A 15,461-nucleotide genomic window follows, 5' to 3' on the forward strand; every position below is an offset into this window, starting at 1 on the left:
CAGTTAGATAAGAAGGAGCTTTAGCTGGAAAGCTAACGTGGGTATTCTATCATGGCTTCTGATAGCGCCAATGGCACCAAGTCTGCAGAGATGGTCAGGTAAGGAAGTGGGACGGTGCACAAGAACGACAACTGTGAGTGACAGTGAATGTTGTTTAATTTTGGATTAACAGTAAACCTGGTCTTACTCAAATCACTTAATGATTTTCAAAGTTGTTGATGTAAAGAACAAAAACTACCTGTAAAAAATATTGTGCAACTTATTGTAATATGAGGCATCAACAGCTAATGTAGCTTCTGTTTTTTGAATATAAAACAAGAAAATGTTATAAACTAGATTATAACACTTTTAGTTGTTTGTTATAAAACCAATGAAATCATTGGTTTAAATTATGAATATAGCAACTAATATTAAAAATGCATTCATATATTTTAGTGTGTTTTGTTACTGCAATTAATTAAAATAGGATGGGGTTATTTGTGCTTATATCATATATGGGATGTATTATAGGCAATTATTATAGGCAATTATTATCCCAATACCATATATGGTATAAAATGTCCTTTGATCCATTGATCTGATCAGGACTCAATACTATTGGATGACTTCTAAAAAATCTTTATGGATAATAATCCTCTATGAACAAACCTCACTTGCTTCTTTGATCGTGAGATGAGCAGCTGCACTTTTCAAGACTCTGGAGCAAACTCTGCGATGGACAGAAAACACAGCAAGGTGAGATCATTTAACTTTTACTGTCTGTTCCACTGTAAATTATTCATGTTTGGTCAAAAGCTCAAATACCTTTTCATAGAGTTTGTTGAGTAAATGCATCACAATTGGTACTTCTGATATCCAGTGAGCCATATTAATATTAATAATACTGTACTTCTACAAATCAAATATACATCATGTGAATTTTTTTAATAAAGTTTGAACAAATACAGGAAATAGTGATTTTGTGTTAGCAGTTGGTTTTTTTTAGGCACAAATGTTTAAAACAGGGCAGATATTTTGTAAACTGGGTAGGAGTCTTGAATTATAATGTTTTTAGCGAAGATAACAGGCAAAAAAACCCCCGACATTGATGACGAATTAGCTCGTGGGGTTAGCGGCTAATATGTCGCCACTTCCGGTGTAAACGAGTGTGTTTCCGGCCTCGTCGCAAACTGTTTTCACTCCGACTAGTTTCTTGTATCACACGAGTCCAATGTTTCTCCACAAAAAAAAAACGGTCAAAAAACTACACTTTTGTTGTTGTTTAAAATCGAGGCGCCATTTTGTCTAAGCTGTCTACTAGTTAGCAGCAGCCCATAGCAACCACATTCAAATGACGCCAACACAGCTCCAACACCAAGCGGCTAAATTAGCATGTATGCAAAAACACACATAGTGTCCATAACCGAAGCTCCTGCAGCTAATGATCATGCTAATTCATGCTAACGACACCAATTTTTAGAATAAAGTATGTGTACATGTTGTGTTAAGGTGGGACTGGAGTTTTAATCATGAATTCCATGTATGTTTCATTTTTCAGACCCTTCACGGGGCCCAAAGATCTTCTGAGGAGATGTCATCAGTGGCGAAAACGAAGTTCGTTGTTGCCGGTGCTGCTTCTGCAGTGTCAGGGAGATCTGCTGGCACCAAACGGAAAAGGCAGGTCGAGCACGGCCAAGGGCCTGTGGAGAAGAAAGCTCGTGGAGAGGAGACTCAGCCTGCTCTCCGTCCTGAAGAGCTCAAGAGGATCTGCCTGTCCTATAACAGGCTGGAGCAATGGTGCCACATGCCCTTCTTTGCCACCACTGTGACCGGCTGCTTCGTCAGGGCAGTTACTGATCCCAGCATCAGCGACCCACTTCACGCTGTTGCTGAAATTGTGTCTGTGATGGAGACGCGGACGGTCTACCAGTTTGGATCACAACGGACAAACATGGCATTTAAACTCAGGCACGCTGGTAGAGAGCAGATTGTGACTCTCAGGTCTGCATCCAACCAGGAATTCACAATAAGTGAGTTCACGCAGTGGAAACAGGCGATGATGGCGGCTGGGATAAAAGTTCCAACACCTGACATGATCGCGAATAAGGAGAAGTCCATCAAAGAAGCCCTGGATCACACTTTCACTGAGAGAGAGATCGACTCTATTGTGGCCCAGAAGCACCTATTCCGAACAGCACCTCTGAATTTTGCCAAGAGTAAAATCGAATTACTGTCGAAACAGAGAGCTGCAAGAAATCACGGAGATGCCGCCAAGGTGAAAGAGATCCAGGATGAACTGGAAACGTTGAAACAACTTTGCCAACCGAGGACGACAGAGCCGAAGAGAACATTCCCTTCCACTTACAAGTCCAGGAGAGCTCCCGCTCCCAAAGCACAGATTGAGGATTACCACAATATGGACCCTTTCACCCGGAGAAAGACCAGGCCCATCGTGTTCACAAGTCTTAAAAAAGACTCTGTCCGTCAAGCTGTTTACGCTGAGCTGGACTCGAGGTACGGCTTTGGGTTCAAACCAGAGAACACCGAGGACTGCGCTCCCCCACCATCCTGCCCCCACCTACCCCTCCCAAAAAAAAATCCCTCATCCCCGACATGTCCTTGTGCAGATGTAATATAATGTGAATTTCATTTAACTATATCAATATTTAAGTATATTTTATTGTCAAATGAATTGCATCTGCCTGTGTGTGTTTCTATTAGTCTTCACAGTATTACAGCATTGGTTTTGTTTCTTAATATATTTGAATATGTCACTTGATTTACACTTTAAATAAATGTTAGTTACCATATCGTTGTGTGTTCATTTTGTGTGTGACTGCTGTTGGTGATGAAGAGCACTGGAACAGCAAGGTTCACTCTGACAACTGAAAGTTTCCAAAAAGTAATTATTGGTCTCAAAAATCCAGTACCAGACAGACTGTGCTTCATATGAAGAGCAAAGTTATCTTAGTTTATTCAACACTCAAGAGTCTTTATTGTCAAATATAGTGAAACAGACAATCCTCCAAATACCAATAAAGATCAACTTATTAATATCGATTTCAAATAAGATTGATCTGTATCTCTTTTCTACAAACTCAACGTGCAGACAGTGTTGGTTTTACTTCACGTCAAACACATCCAGAGGTTTATGGTCTCCTGGATGAAATGGACCATGTGCTGATTCTATTTAAAACTCATGGCTGCAATCTGGTCTCTTGAAATGAACCTCCATCTTTTTTTCCCCCTTTCTTGGGTTGAAAGAATTTTGGGAATCCGGGGTTTTGTGAGTCATGAGACCCAGACACCAGCAGCAGCAGCAGCAGCGGAGGGGCGTTTGTTTCACAGGAACTGCACACTCAGCACCCAGGAGGCAGCGGATGGATCCAATAAAAACGCAGTAGGACACTTCCGACGCGCAATTTGTTGCTCACAAGGAACCGAGTGAACTGTAAGTGTCGTGTGTGTTTTTCAGGCTTTTACAAGGATAAAAAAAACTTTCTGGCAAATCTGTAGAACATATCAGATAATGTAACTGTTGCGTTCTGCCTCATTTCCCCTGTAAATCACCAAAAGCAGCGCGTAATTTGGCACACTTTTACGCTCTTTATCCGCTACGTCGCCTGCGTAATTACGCATCACCAAGCGGCGCACAAGGACCTCGATCGTTTTCAGGCCACACTGCAAAAAACACGTCCACCTCAACTCGTCGTTTTCTTCATCCACATCTGCTCCGCAAAGCTGCTGCTGTGCGTAAAGCTGCGTTTCCAGTAAATAGGCGTGTTCTCACTTTGATGGCACAGTTTAATCGACTTTCTTGGACTGTAAAACTCCCCTTTTCAAAATCTCGGTGTGGTCATTTCTTGCAGCGTTCGCAGAAGAGGACCCACGTCATTCTGTGAGACAACTCCCCCTTTTTCTTTCCTCCCCTGCCCCTGGCTGGAACTCAACATCCACAGTTTTTGGAACAACTGGATAAAAGGAGTTTGGAGCAGGAACGCTAACATGATGACCGGGTTCAGGCTCAACTTGTCGCCGCTGAAGGAGCCGCTGGGCTTCGTCAAACTGGTGGAGTGGGTAAGTTAGATGTACATAAGTGTGTGTGTGTCTGTGAAAACGGAGAGAGAAAGTGTGTGTGTGTGTGTCATAACCAGAGGACAGGGAGGTTCAGTCCTTTTCCTCGCTCCTTGGACTTTCCCTTCTCTTCCTGGCGTTTTTTCACCCTCGAGAAAAAACTAACTCTTAATCTGTTTCAGGAGGAATTTGTTCAAAAAGTATATTTTCAAACCACACAACTTCATCAAACATTCATAGAAAGATACATCAACTCCTCTTTATGCTTTACTTCCATCTGCAGCTTGGAGATTTGGCTAAATGTGTAATTTTAAGGTAAAATGTTTGGATCGAACTCATGTAATCCAACTTAATTAGTTCGTAACACAAGAATAAAATTCCTCACACACACAAATTGATATATCTAAGGTTTTAAAGTGACAAACAAACTTAGTATGATGAAGAAGAGTTGGTTTAAGTGAGGAAAACCAAACCAAGAATACGTCCACCATGACAGTAATTATGTTTTTTTATTGTACATACTTTTATTTCCTTCTTCTATTTGCATCCTCGCAAACTTTAAATTGAGATTTTAATGGTTGAAAGTGACAAATAAAGTTTGATTGATGTAGAAAAGTTAGTTAAAGTGAGAGAAACCAAACCAAAATGGGTCAATTGTAATTTACTTTTCATTAAAGTAGATTTCCCCTCTTTAACTGTCTTCCTCACACACTTTAAATTGGGATCTTTAAGGTTTAAAGTGTTAAATAAGAGGAGTTGTATTGTGAGGGAATTCAAAATTTGTCCATTGTGACAGAAATTAAGTTATTTCTTTATTTTTGGTCATTAAAGTTCACGTTGCTTCTTCTAGTTGCTTCCTCACACACTTTAAACTGAGGGGTCTTTAGGTTGAAAGTGACAAACTAACTTTATTTGATGAAGAAAAGTTGGTTAAAGTGAGAAAAAAGATTCTGCTTGAAAGTTTTATTTTCTTTAATCTTGATTTTCATTCTTCTATTTGCTTCTTCGCAGACTTTAAATGTACATCTTCAAGATTGAAAGTGAAACTTTGTCTCACAACACAAAGTGAGCTGAGTGCCGAGCTCTGCCCTTCACATGACACAGTTAGAGATTAATGCATCTTTCACCAATTATTTACTTTACTGCAGACAAGTGAAATATTTTTGGGCTACTCGTATACACACTCGTTCACACACACACACGTGCATCATGGAACAGTTACTTATGGAAAGTCCAGTGATCAGCTCTGCTCTAAATAACTGGGTCAGAGGAATCCAGTGAGGGCAATGAAGCTCCGCTAGTTTCTCTCAGCTGGTCTAATTTTCTTGTAACACACACACACATGCAACAACAACCAGTCATCTGACTCAGGACAAGTCTTTGTGTGTGTGTCCTGTGTTTGTGTGTGCCCTGTGTTTGTGTGTGTGTGTGTGTGTTGGCCTTACATAACCCTTATTTAACACAACATATTTTGTTATTCACGAGGGACTGGATGATTAATGGTGTGCTTGGACTGGCTCAGTTGTTGCTGGGAGCTTCCTCTGTGCTGTATCACTGGAGTCTTCCTCACCCACACAACAGCACTAATGACCACAGGAAACATTATTAAAAAGTCTCCGGACGTTTTGAGGCATCAGCACAATGAGGCTGATGAGCAGAAGCTGAACAAACACTCATTTACTCAACAACAAAATATCCCTTACTAAATTTCGAATGTACATCAATATTCAAATAATGATGCAATCAAAAGAAACAAGCATTACCGTGTTAAAGAAAGTGAAACAAAGTTTCCTGGATCTCACCCTGATCTGGATCCACACCAACATTGGGGGGGGGGGGTTCTTCCCTTACCCATACAGCTCATCCTTCAGCCAAGTTTCATGGTAATCTGTCGAGTCGTTTTTGTGTAATTCTGCCAATTAACAGACAAACAAACTCAGGCAAAAACATACAATTTCTCAAAATTCTGACATAATTATCTTGTTAATTCAGCTTCCATGTGGTTTTCTTTGTTTTATATGATACCAAATTATTCTGTGCACGAAGAAATGAACGGGGGAAACAATCGGCATGTTAATTGATGACGAAAATGATCGAGAGTAACAATAACAAACAAACATTCATCTATTTAATTGTTGTCTTCCACAAAGGGCCGGAGCCAGGGGGGTCACTGACCCACTAAAATCTGATTGGCCCCAACAGTGGCCTGTCCTGTCAGTAGTTTTTTTTTTTTTAAGTAAACTAGTTACTTATAATAAATGCAACACTTTGGTACGATTCATTCAACTTCTAAGCTTTTTGAAGTATTAATTGGCCCCTTTATGGCCCCGGATTTAAAAAAAGGAATCTGCAACTTGACCGCAAAAGAGTAGTTTTCTCTCATGTCACATAACTCGGCCTAAACACTCTTCCATACCCTAGTGAACAGGAAGGAGGGTTCAGGAGAATTAAAACGCTACACGGCTGCTCCGTTCACTCAACGTGCTGAATAATGATGATGAAGCCGTTTCTCTGGTTCTTTTCTTTACTCGTGACGATGTCGTGTCCCCCGGCCAAAGGAGGCAGAGCCAGATTTGTGAGGATTGCGAGGGAAACCCGGTGGCTAAGTCATCGGCGCATGTTCCGTCGGCTTTGAGGGGGAATTGGGCCGGACTGACCTGGACTCAGTGACCTCTGACGATATTCATTTATTTTTGCAGCTAAAATCAGATAACAGGCCCCTGCACCCCCCTCATTCTGTTCACTCCTCATTGTTTGCATCTCATCCAGGAACCTGCGACCTGTGCTCCTGCTGCATATTTCCAGTGCTTCTCGCCATGTGTGCAAAGTGATGACGCCGTCTCGCAGCCTGATTGTGAGCGAGGACTTAATTTTATTTGGCGGCCTCGGGAATGTTCCCAGATTGGAAGGCAGGAGTTTGCAGATGTCTGAGATGCCTGGGACAGAGGTCGTAGCGGCGGCGAGGTTCTGCGGCGTCTCCACGGCGTTCGGAAGACGCCGTGTCTGCAGAACGAAAAACAAACAGTGATATTGTAAACTTGACAAAACGCATCCCAGAATTCATGCTGTTGAAATATGAGAGCATAAAGAAAATAAGGTTAAATGCTGATGCGTGGGTTTGGTGCAGGCCGGCTGTTACATTTGTGCGGAGTCGGGGAGGCGGGAATGTGAGAGAAGTAGCTGTGTGTGTGTGTGTGTGTGTGTGTGTGTGTGTAGCCAGAAAAACAGGAAGTGGCAGCCAGTGACATCTGGAGAAACATGTGGGGAGAGGCCTTAAGGTGTGTGTGTGTGTGTGTGTGTGTGTGTGTGTGTGTGTGTGTGTGTGTGTGTGTGTGTGTGTGTGTGTGTGTGTGTGTGTGTGTGTGTGTGTGTGTGTGTGTGTGTGTGTGTGTGTGTGTGTGTGTGTGTGAGTGAGTGAGTGGGTGGGTAACAGATGAACATTATGTATATGTATGTGCACGTGTGGGTCTCTAAATCTAAATGTTGACTTTCCCTCTGTTGGGAAAGTCTGACTTTTCATTTACGTGTGTGTGTGTGATACATTTGCGCTGATCAAACAGAACTGAAGAGGTCAGTAAAAACAGTGTTATTTTTAAAGTGTGGTTTGGTTTTGTGTGTCTGAACAGATTATGGTGTGTGTTCTTAGGTTTTAACGTGCGGTGTCGTTCTTTTCTCACAGAACAGACGTGATCGTAACTTTAAAGCTGCTTTAACCATTACTCTCGTATTGATAATGGATCAGATGATGACGTGTAATGTGAAAGGGGGGTCACTAGTGGTGATAAAACCAAGAGAGAATTATCACCTAACTCTGCAGTTCTGTTACCGCACCAAACAGCAGGCTATGGCTCAGGAAGTGGAGCGGGTCGCCCATTAAACAGAAGGTCGGTGGTTCGATCACCAGCTCCTCCAGTCTGTGTGCCAAAGTGTCCTCGGACAAGACACCGAACCCTAAATTGCCCCTATTGGCCCACGTATGAATGACATGTGAAAGGAAAACCACACATCATTCATATAAGATTAGAAAAGCTTTGTGTCTGGTAGATGTGCAAATAAGCCAACATTTGTTAGCATGTTCAAAATAGATCTTAAAAAGTTTATGTGGCAACTTTTGAAGGCGACGTGGTGTCAGTTATGCAGAAGAGAAACCACACGAGCTTGGAAAGACGGAACACCTGCAGCTCACGTGGTGTCAGTCGCTTGACATTTCAACTTTATTCACTAAATACCCCAAAAAATCATCCTCTGATTTGTCTTTATTCTCGACATTTCAACTTTATTCTTGAAATGCAAAAGGAGAAAAAAAAAACCTGCCTAATTTTTTAGGCAGTAATACTCTTCCTTAGTTTACAGATTGAAAAATGAAAACAGGTTCTCTGGGAAACAAGGATATTAAAACACGCCTGTAATCTTGACTTTTCTTGACTCCATATTCCTTTAATGGAAAATCCCCTTTTTTATATTTTGCATCTTCATCCAACAGCTGTCGAGACAAACAAGATGTTTGATGAGTTACGATGTGCCGAGACGTGAAACTGTGTCCGTGACGACAACGTGTGAAACTATGCAACGACAGATTTTGAGCAGAAAAATCCTTTATTCTCATGTTGGTGTTAAGGTTTAAAGAGAAGATTCCCACGTCAGATCATCTTCACCCATGATGGTGGCGTAAGATGATATCAGTGAGAGTCTGGACGAGCTTCACACCCAGAGAATTATACGATCAGTGTTTCTGCTGCTGCAGTTTGAGGGTTAAACTGAAGGGAAGAATGTAGTCTGTGTTGGTATTAAGGGGAGTATTAGTGTCACATGGTCGAGACCCTGAGGCTTTTGTGCCCATTTTTAATTAACTGATCAAATTTCTAGATCAGCCAAATTATGTTATCATGTGCAAAATGATATTGTTGGTTAAAAATATAATTGACTTTATCTTCACATAATAAAAAAGCCATAACTCTTGAAAATCTTTTACATATACAGCACTGAAGAAAATGAATTTAAAAAATACAATTTAAATATCCAGAAAAGTAAATATGTTCAATATCGTTTAACAACAGTGTTTTTGCTCTTTAGGTTTATAGAAAGAATATTAAAAATTTCCAGTATCTCATGTTTTCAGATTTTCGTATTTTTCCCCCCCAGAGATGAACAGTGTTTTCTCGCTCCTCTCAACCATCTTCCCCCTCATCTCTCGACTCTCTCGTGTCTGTCCAAACAGCTCACGGCCATATTTGCTTTTGGAAGCTGCGGCGGCTTCTCGGGGAGGAACATCGTGTCCTTGTTCTGCGGCGACGGCAGCAACGAAACGCTCACGGCCAACTTCCACTACCCATTCAGGTGAGAATCCTCTCAACGTCGCTCAGATAACAGAACTCAACGGTAAACAATCATGTAAACCCACCTCCATCTTGTGTTGCGGTCAGGTTGAGCCAGTTCCCGCTCGTTGATGGAAACAACACTATTTGCAACCGCTCCGTCACGACCACACACCTGGTCGGAGACTCTGCGTCCTCGGCGGAGTTCTTCGTGGGCATCGCTACCGTCTGTTTCCTGTACAGCATGGTGGCCCTGCTGGTTTATTTAGGCTACATGCACGTCTACAAGGACTCTGACTTTGGACCCATTTTTGTGAGTATTGATCTTATCGTCTTAGTTCTAAAGCCTGATCACAAAGATCTGCTGATCCCTAACTGAGCTCTCCATCCTGTCCGTTCCCAGGACTTTGTTCTCACGGCGATCCTCGTCTTCCTGTGGCTGGTGTGTTCCTCCGCCTGGGCGAAGGGCCTGCAGAACGTGAAGGACGCCACGGACACTGACGGCATCAGTGCCACGCTGGCGCTCTGCAAGGGCAGCAACATCACCTGCGAGGTCACAGACTTCGCCAACTTGCGAACCCTCAACATCTCTGTGGTGAGACAGAAAAACAGAGAGGATTCTAAAGGGGATATACTATGCAGACCTTGTACATACACCAAAACCTATATAACACACTAGAGGAAAGAAAAAATGAAAAACCACCATATTAAGTTTTTTGATACACTTGGGCCGAACTCTTTCCGAAGTGGAAATCCATCAATTTCATGCAGCAAAGTCTGTTCACACATCAGCTGTATAAATCCTTTGGAGGGAGCTGTGTGACAAACGGACTTAAATCGATGTCACGCTATGAACTCCACTGTCATTCATCTCTATTGAAACACATCTGAATGATGAATTCATTAGTGTCAGCAATTTTCAAGCTCCTTGCTTCGCTCTGATCTATGAATCCAAACATTTGGCCAGCGGACAAGTTATTCCTACTAAATAAATAAATAAGAGGCTCTGGAGCCCCGCTCCTTCTTATGTAATATGACACTAACAGGCAGCAAGCAGCCTGACTCACAGTCATGCGACACTGAGCGAAAGCACTTTCATTTTCTTCATGCACTTTTGGCGTGCACTGCAAAACACTCTCTGTATCACAAGTCCAAAGCAAATTTATTGGACTGAAGTTCAATGGAGGCTAATGCCACCAAAGCATAAGTCTAAAAACAGGTCGTCAAATATTCAAATTAAAAAAGTCTTGATATTCTCTTGTGAATGTATCATCACATATTTCTTGTGTTTCCTTGCTGTCTTTATTCTTCCAGGTGTTCGGTTACCTCAACATGTTCGTGTGGGCAGGAAACGCCTGGTTCGTGTACAAGGAGACTCGCTGGCACTCTCAGAAATTCTCTTCCCAGTCCGGACCAGGAAGGCAACAGGTCCCTGCTCCAATCTAACGCACAGCACTCGTACAGCGACGCACGACACACAAATACTAACACTCAAAGACACAATAATTGACACGCACACACCAGTCACACACGTTCGAATATACATGTGCGATACATGTATGGACAAATGTGCACGCAGACATAAATACACTCACACACATGCATAACATTTTCTGTGAATGTGATGAAGACCGACAAAGGATTTGGTAGGTAATACACAAACTGGTATTTTGTAACACAAAATGACTATATGTCCCATAATTCCTTGCACAACCATTGCATACTAGAAACTGAGGGTACAGGAGATTTTTCTGGGGTCTAAGTGACTGTGCGGCACTTGGATGTGCTCCGGTTTAAAGGTGCTACATGTAAGTATTTTAGTTTAAAACATTTAGAAAATAAACCAAATGATCAACTCAGTTTGAAGAAATAATAGATTTGATGTTATGTCAAAGACTTCTAAGTATTGTATTTGAGGGATGTCCACTGGTTAGCATGCTAACTAGCCAGTCACAGCCAGATAGGAAAGATAGCGTCGTACCAGTGGCTTAAAATCCTCGTTTTGGGGGGGGAAATGATCATATGTGAGTCGCATCCAAGAAAACAATAACAATGCAATTTATAAATAAACGGTGCTTTCATAAAACACATGCGTAAAAATTTGACCCATGGTCCATATTCACATAGAGCATCATCACAAGCTATTAGTAAACACAGACATAGATAGGATCTATATTTTAATATAGCACCACCTTAAGGGCAAGGAACCACATTCTGCCATAAAGAAAATAAATGATAAGAGATTGAAGTTATTGGCAAATTAAGGGTTGAAGTTTGGTGCTGAACTTTTCTTCTAAAATGTTTAGTGAATAGCTATGTAGCGATGGTAAACGCTTACATACAGCAACTTTAATGTCTTCACGTGTGCCTTTATTTTTACCACATACTATAGAAATACTAATGCAAATAGTTAGAAACCTGCCTTCTACCAACTATTCCGAGGCGGTTTCTTACTCTTTAGGAAGCGATACATGCTCAGACGATGATCTATAGCAGTGTTGTTGCTTGTCTTTATGAACTGAGGGTTTCTTACTTCTCTGGTTATTATACTTGACTACATGCTGATCAATGTAAGGTACTTTACACTCATGCCGTCGCCACAATAAGGACAATGTGATGAAGGTTTTCAGGGTAACACACAGAGGCTGGTAATATTAAAATTATTTTTACCATTCAACCATTTCAGATAATTGAAATTCACAAATATTTCATAAATAAAAAGGCTGTGAAATTTAGTCATACACTTGCCTTGGTGTTAAATCCTGTTTTTTTGCACATGTTGTATATTTTTAGATACCAAAGCACTTGTGTATGCAGAGAGTGAGTCACTCATGCTCATTTATTCTTTGCTTTTCATTCATCGGAGTCCTGTTTGCCACAGCGGTGGTTATCAGGCATGGAAAGACTAAACTAGGATTATTCATTTACAAAAGTAATGTACGGCTGTTGTCTAGTACATTGATCTGGTGAATCTATCAAAGCTTTTATTCTGAAATGCTTTTCCTCTATAAGGTAAATCAATGTATTCAAGCAGACTTGTTACATTTTTAAGCTTTAAGATGCATGAATTGGCCTCCGATCCAAATATTATGGAGGTTATTTGAACATTCAGTGTTTTTCTTTTCACAACATGTTTAATGCACTCGAATGGTGTTTAATATGCTTTTATATCGTCCTTCAAAGCACAGGGAGAGTGTTATGTCATAAGGAATACTTGAGTGAGAGTTATTTAGTTCACATGTCACTGTGTATATGTGCAAAGTTAGACATTTTGAAAATCCTGTGACGGCTTTGTTGTATTTAGTGTGCACCTCGATGTTGGTTGCCACCTGCCAATAAACCCAACAAAGAAGTTTGTTAATTTGTTTCTTCTACGTTGAATGTTGTCGGGACTTCCTCCTGCTTTTTTATTCTAATTTCATCCGTCTTTTTTTTTTCTTTTTTCCAAAGTAACATTTTCTTTTTGTGTTGATGTTAAATCGATCACATCTTATTGTCTAGTTTCTTTAAATCTGTCAGGAGACACGAACAGTGAGCTTGTATCTTTGTTTTTTACACTTTTATTTTTCATACTCAGTGTACGTAGATGGTTAGAATGAGTCGTTTATGTTTTATTTTTGATCTGTTTCTTGGTTAGTGAAACTGTACGTTGGACGGTGTCGCTGATTCTCTGAAGGACAAACGTAAATGTAACAGTGTGTAACTGTGTGTGTGTGTGTGTGTGTGTGTGGTGTACTGGTTATGCTGCTGCACTCCTGTAATCATCACTCAACACGCCCTTAGCTTTGTCAATGATTCCAATGACTTTAAAGGAGACCTATTATGCTCGTCATGCTCTCAAACTGTGGACACCGGGAGACTTTAGCTTGGTTGTACTCGGTGGAGTGTTTTGATTTCCCGGCAGCACCAAAAAAACGAACCTTAACTGTCATTACAAACGCTGCCCGCTCCTCCTCCCTCCTCTCGGCCCAGCCTAGTGACCCGCGTTGTGATGTAGACACACCCTCCGTGTTTACTGTGGGAGAGAAGAGCCCCCTCTGCTGCGGACTGAGGGATTTGGAGCCATGCACGTCGTATACAATCACAAAAAAACCAATGCAACCCACTAGAGGACCGGGAAAGACTGAAAAAGCAAAATAGGCCTCCTTTAAACTGTCTTATCAAAGAGACACATACACTCTGTGACATGACCAATTTCAATGTACATTTGTTTTTTCAATAAAAAAAGTATGATTTTTTTCATAAATCCCTGTCGTGAACTTCTTATTCATCTGCAAATCTGTGTGTGTGTGTGTGGTTGTACATGTGCCTGTAAGAATGTCTGTGGTTTCCAAACTAGGGGTCAGGATCCCCCGGGGGGAGGGGGGTTGTGAGCCACAGAAGGAGGGTCACAAGATGATTTCCAGATTTCAAATACAATTTAACATAATATATTTTAGCCACAATTATACTCTGTCTGTCCGTGTGACAGCTTCAGCTACAGAGGCTCAGTTTATATGATTCACTCTGGTTGCTTGTGAAATTGAAGGTTTGAACATGTGAAGCTTCGAATCATCTGTGACCCGTAAACATCGTTTTGACCACGAAGAGAGAGAGAAACATTGTGCTCAGTGTTTCCCCGGTTTCTTCTGCGACTCTCTGACTTGTCCTGTGAAATCAGTGATCGCACTGTGATGGACACAAACGCAACATTGTGGTCGAGTTATTCTGTCTGTGTGTGTGTGTGTGTGTGTGTGTGAAATGGAGGAAAGACAAAAATATTTAACGTGTGCTGGTGTCTGTATGAGAAACATCAGGATAGTACTGTATCTGGCACAAAGTGTGTCTGCATGGGAGAGATCATATTTAATCCCACTTAACCCTTCATCAGTTTATTTCAAGTTACATAATAATGAATATAGAGTTAAAATGTTGTCTTCCTTGACAACATGTCATGACTTGACCTGCACTCATCTACATTCAGGGACATTTATAAGAACCTTTCTTGAATAAAATCTGAGAAGTATCTTTTTTAGCTTTTAACTGCGTCTTCTTTTGTGCTTCGCTCAATTTTGAAGCTGAGATAAAGACGTAAACATCACACAACTGTGCCATAGAACTACTGTGTTGAATTTGTTAAGGTGGATTGAAGTGATGATTTAACATGACGTGTCTCGAAACAGGGAATTTGCACCATGAGGCGCAGGTTCTGTTTCCAGCCACAAGAGGTCAATGTAGTGCCATAGGCTCGACCCACTGATCCACTGGGAGAGGCCGAACATTAATGGACAACTTTCTGTTCAAGAAACAGGCTGACAGGGAGAATTCATGTGGATTTAATGGTCTCAAAGATTCAGTTTCTTTGGTCACCATATAGCCTCATATTGTGGGGCTTTGGCTGTGGGGTAGAGCGGCTGCCCTCAAACCATAAGGTCTGCAGTTCGATCCCAGACTTCCCCATCTGCATGCCGAAGTGTCCTTGGGCAAGATGCTAAACCCTGAATGGCAAACTGTACTGTAAAGTGCTTTGAGTGGTCATCAGGACTAGATCAATTTAAAATGTATCATTGTAAATATGCCATTGGACAAGGAAGAACATCCAACCCGTGCAGTGGTGAGTAGGCTAATAATCCTCAGTGTAACATTGTATCCATATTATGAACATATATACTAAAAAAAAACATAAATGTATGTATATATTTTAACATGACATAATGTGTCTTTGTGCACTTCCAACAAACTGAGCTAGAGGACAAACTCCCTTAACTGTCACCCTCTGGCTCAACAACCTGTCAAACAGCATAAAGACCCACCATGTTGGATTACAAAATATTTTATTTATATACATATATACACACCTATCTATCTATCCATTCATCTCTGTATCTTTCTCACTCTCTCTACTACATGTTCTCATGTAAGATGTATCCTTTGAATAAACAGTCTCATGAAGAAGAGACAAGAGATTGGGAAATATTCTTATTTGCTTTCTTGCCAACAGTTGGATTAAAAGATTAATATGACTGTCAAGCTTGTACGCTAAATATGAAGCTACAGCTATAGTAGACATTTAAATTAGAATAAAGATGTTAAAAGTTGTGGAAAAAAGCTTGG

General features: G+C 41.1%; 2 protein-coding genes across 2 annotated transcripts in view; both read left to right on the forward strand.

Annotated features, from left to right (window-relative positions):
- Nucleotides 1-12,704, forward strand: part of nampt1 (nicotinamide phosphoribosyltransferase 1) — a 47,002-nt gene extending 34,298 nt beyond the window's left edge. Inside the window, exons 12-13 of the transcript XR_004613060.1 lie at nt 4,196-4,205; nt 12,438-12,704. The gene's annotated coding sequence lies outside the window, so the exon portion shown is untranslated. The remainder of the gene's footprint in view (nt 1-4,195; nt 4,206-12,437) is intronic.
- Nucleotides 3,027-11,017, forward strand: sypl1 (synaptophysin-like 1). The gene is made up of 6 exons (XM_034578113.1): nt 3,027-3,379; nt 3,849-4,056; nt 9,272-9,390; nt 9,477-9,681; nt 9,772-9,963; nt 10,683-11,017. Exons 1-6 carry the CDS (start codon nt 3,273-3,275, stop codon nt 10,812-10,814), a joined length of 963 nt encoding a protein of 320 aa, XP_034434004.1. The 5' UTR covers nt 3,027-3,272; the 3' UTR covers nt 10,815-11,017.
- Nucleotides 12,705-15,461: the final 2,757 nt, after the last annotated feature.

This window comes from Hippoglossus hippoglossus, chromosome 23 (assembly GCF_009819705.1).
Source record: "Hippoglossus hippoglossus isolate fHipHip1 chromosome 23, fHipHip1.pri, whole genome shotgun sequence".
NCBI classification, from domain to species: domain Eukaryota; kingdom Metazoa; phylum Chordata; class Actinopteri; order Pleuronectiformes; family Pleuronectidae; genus Hippoglossus; species Hippoglossus hippoglossus.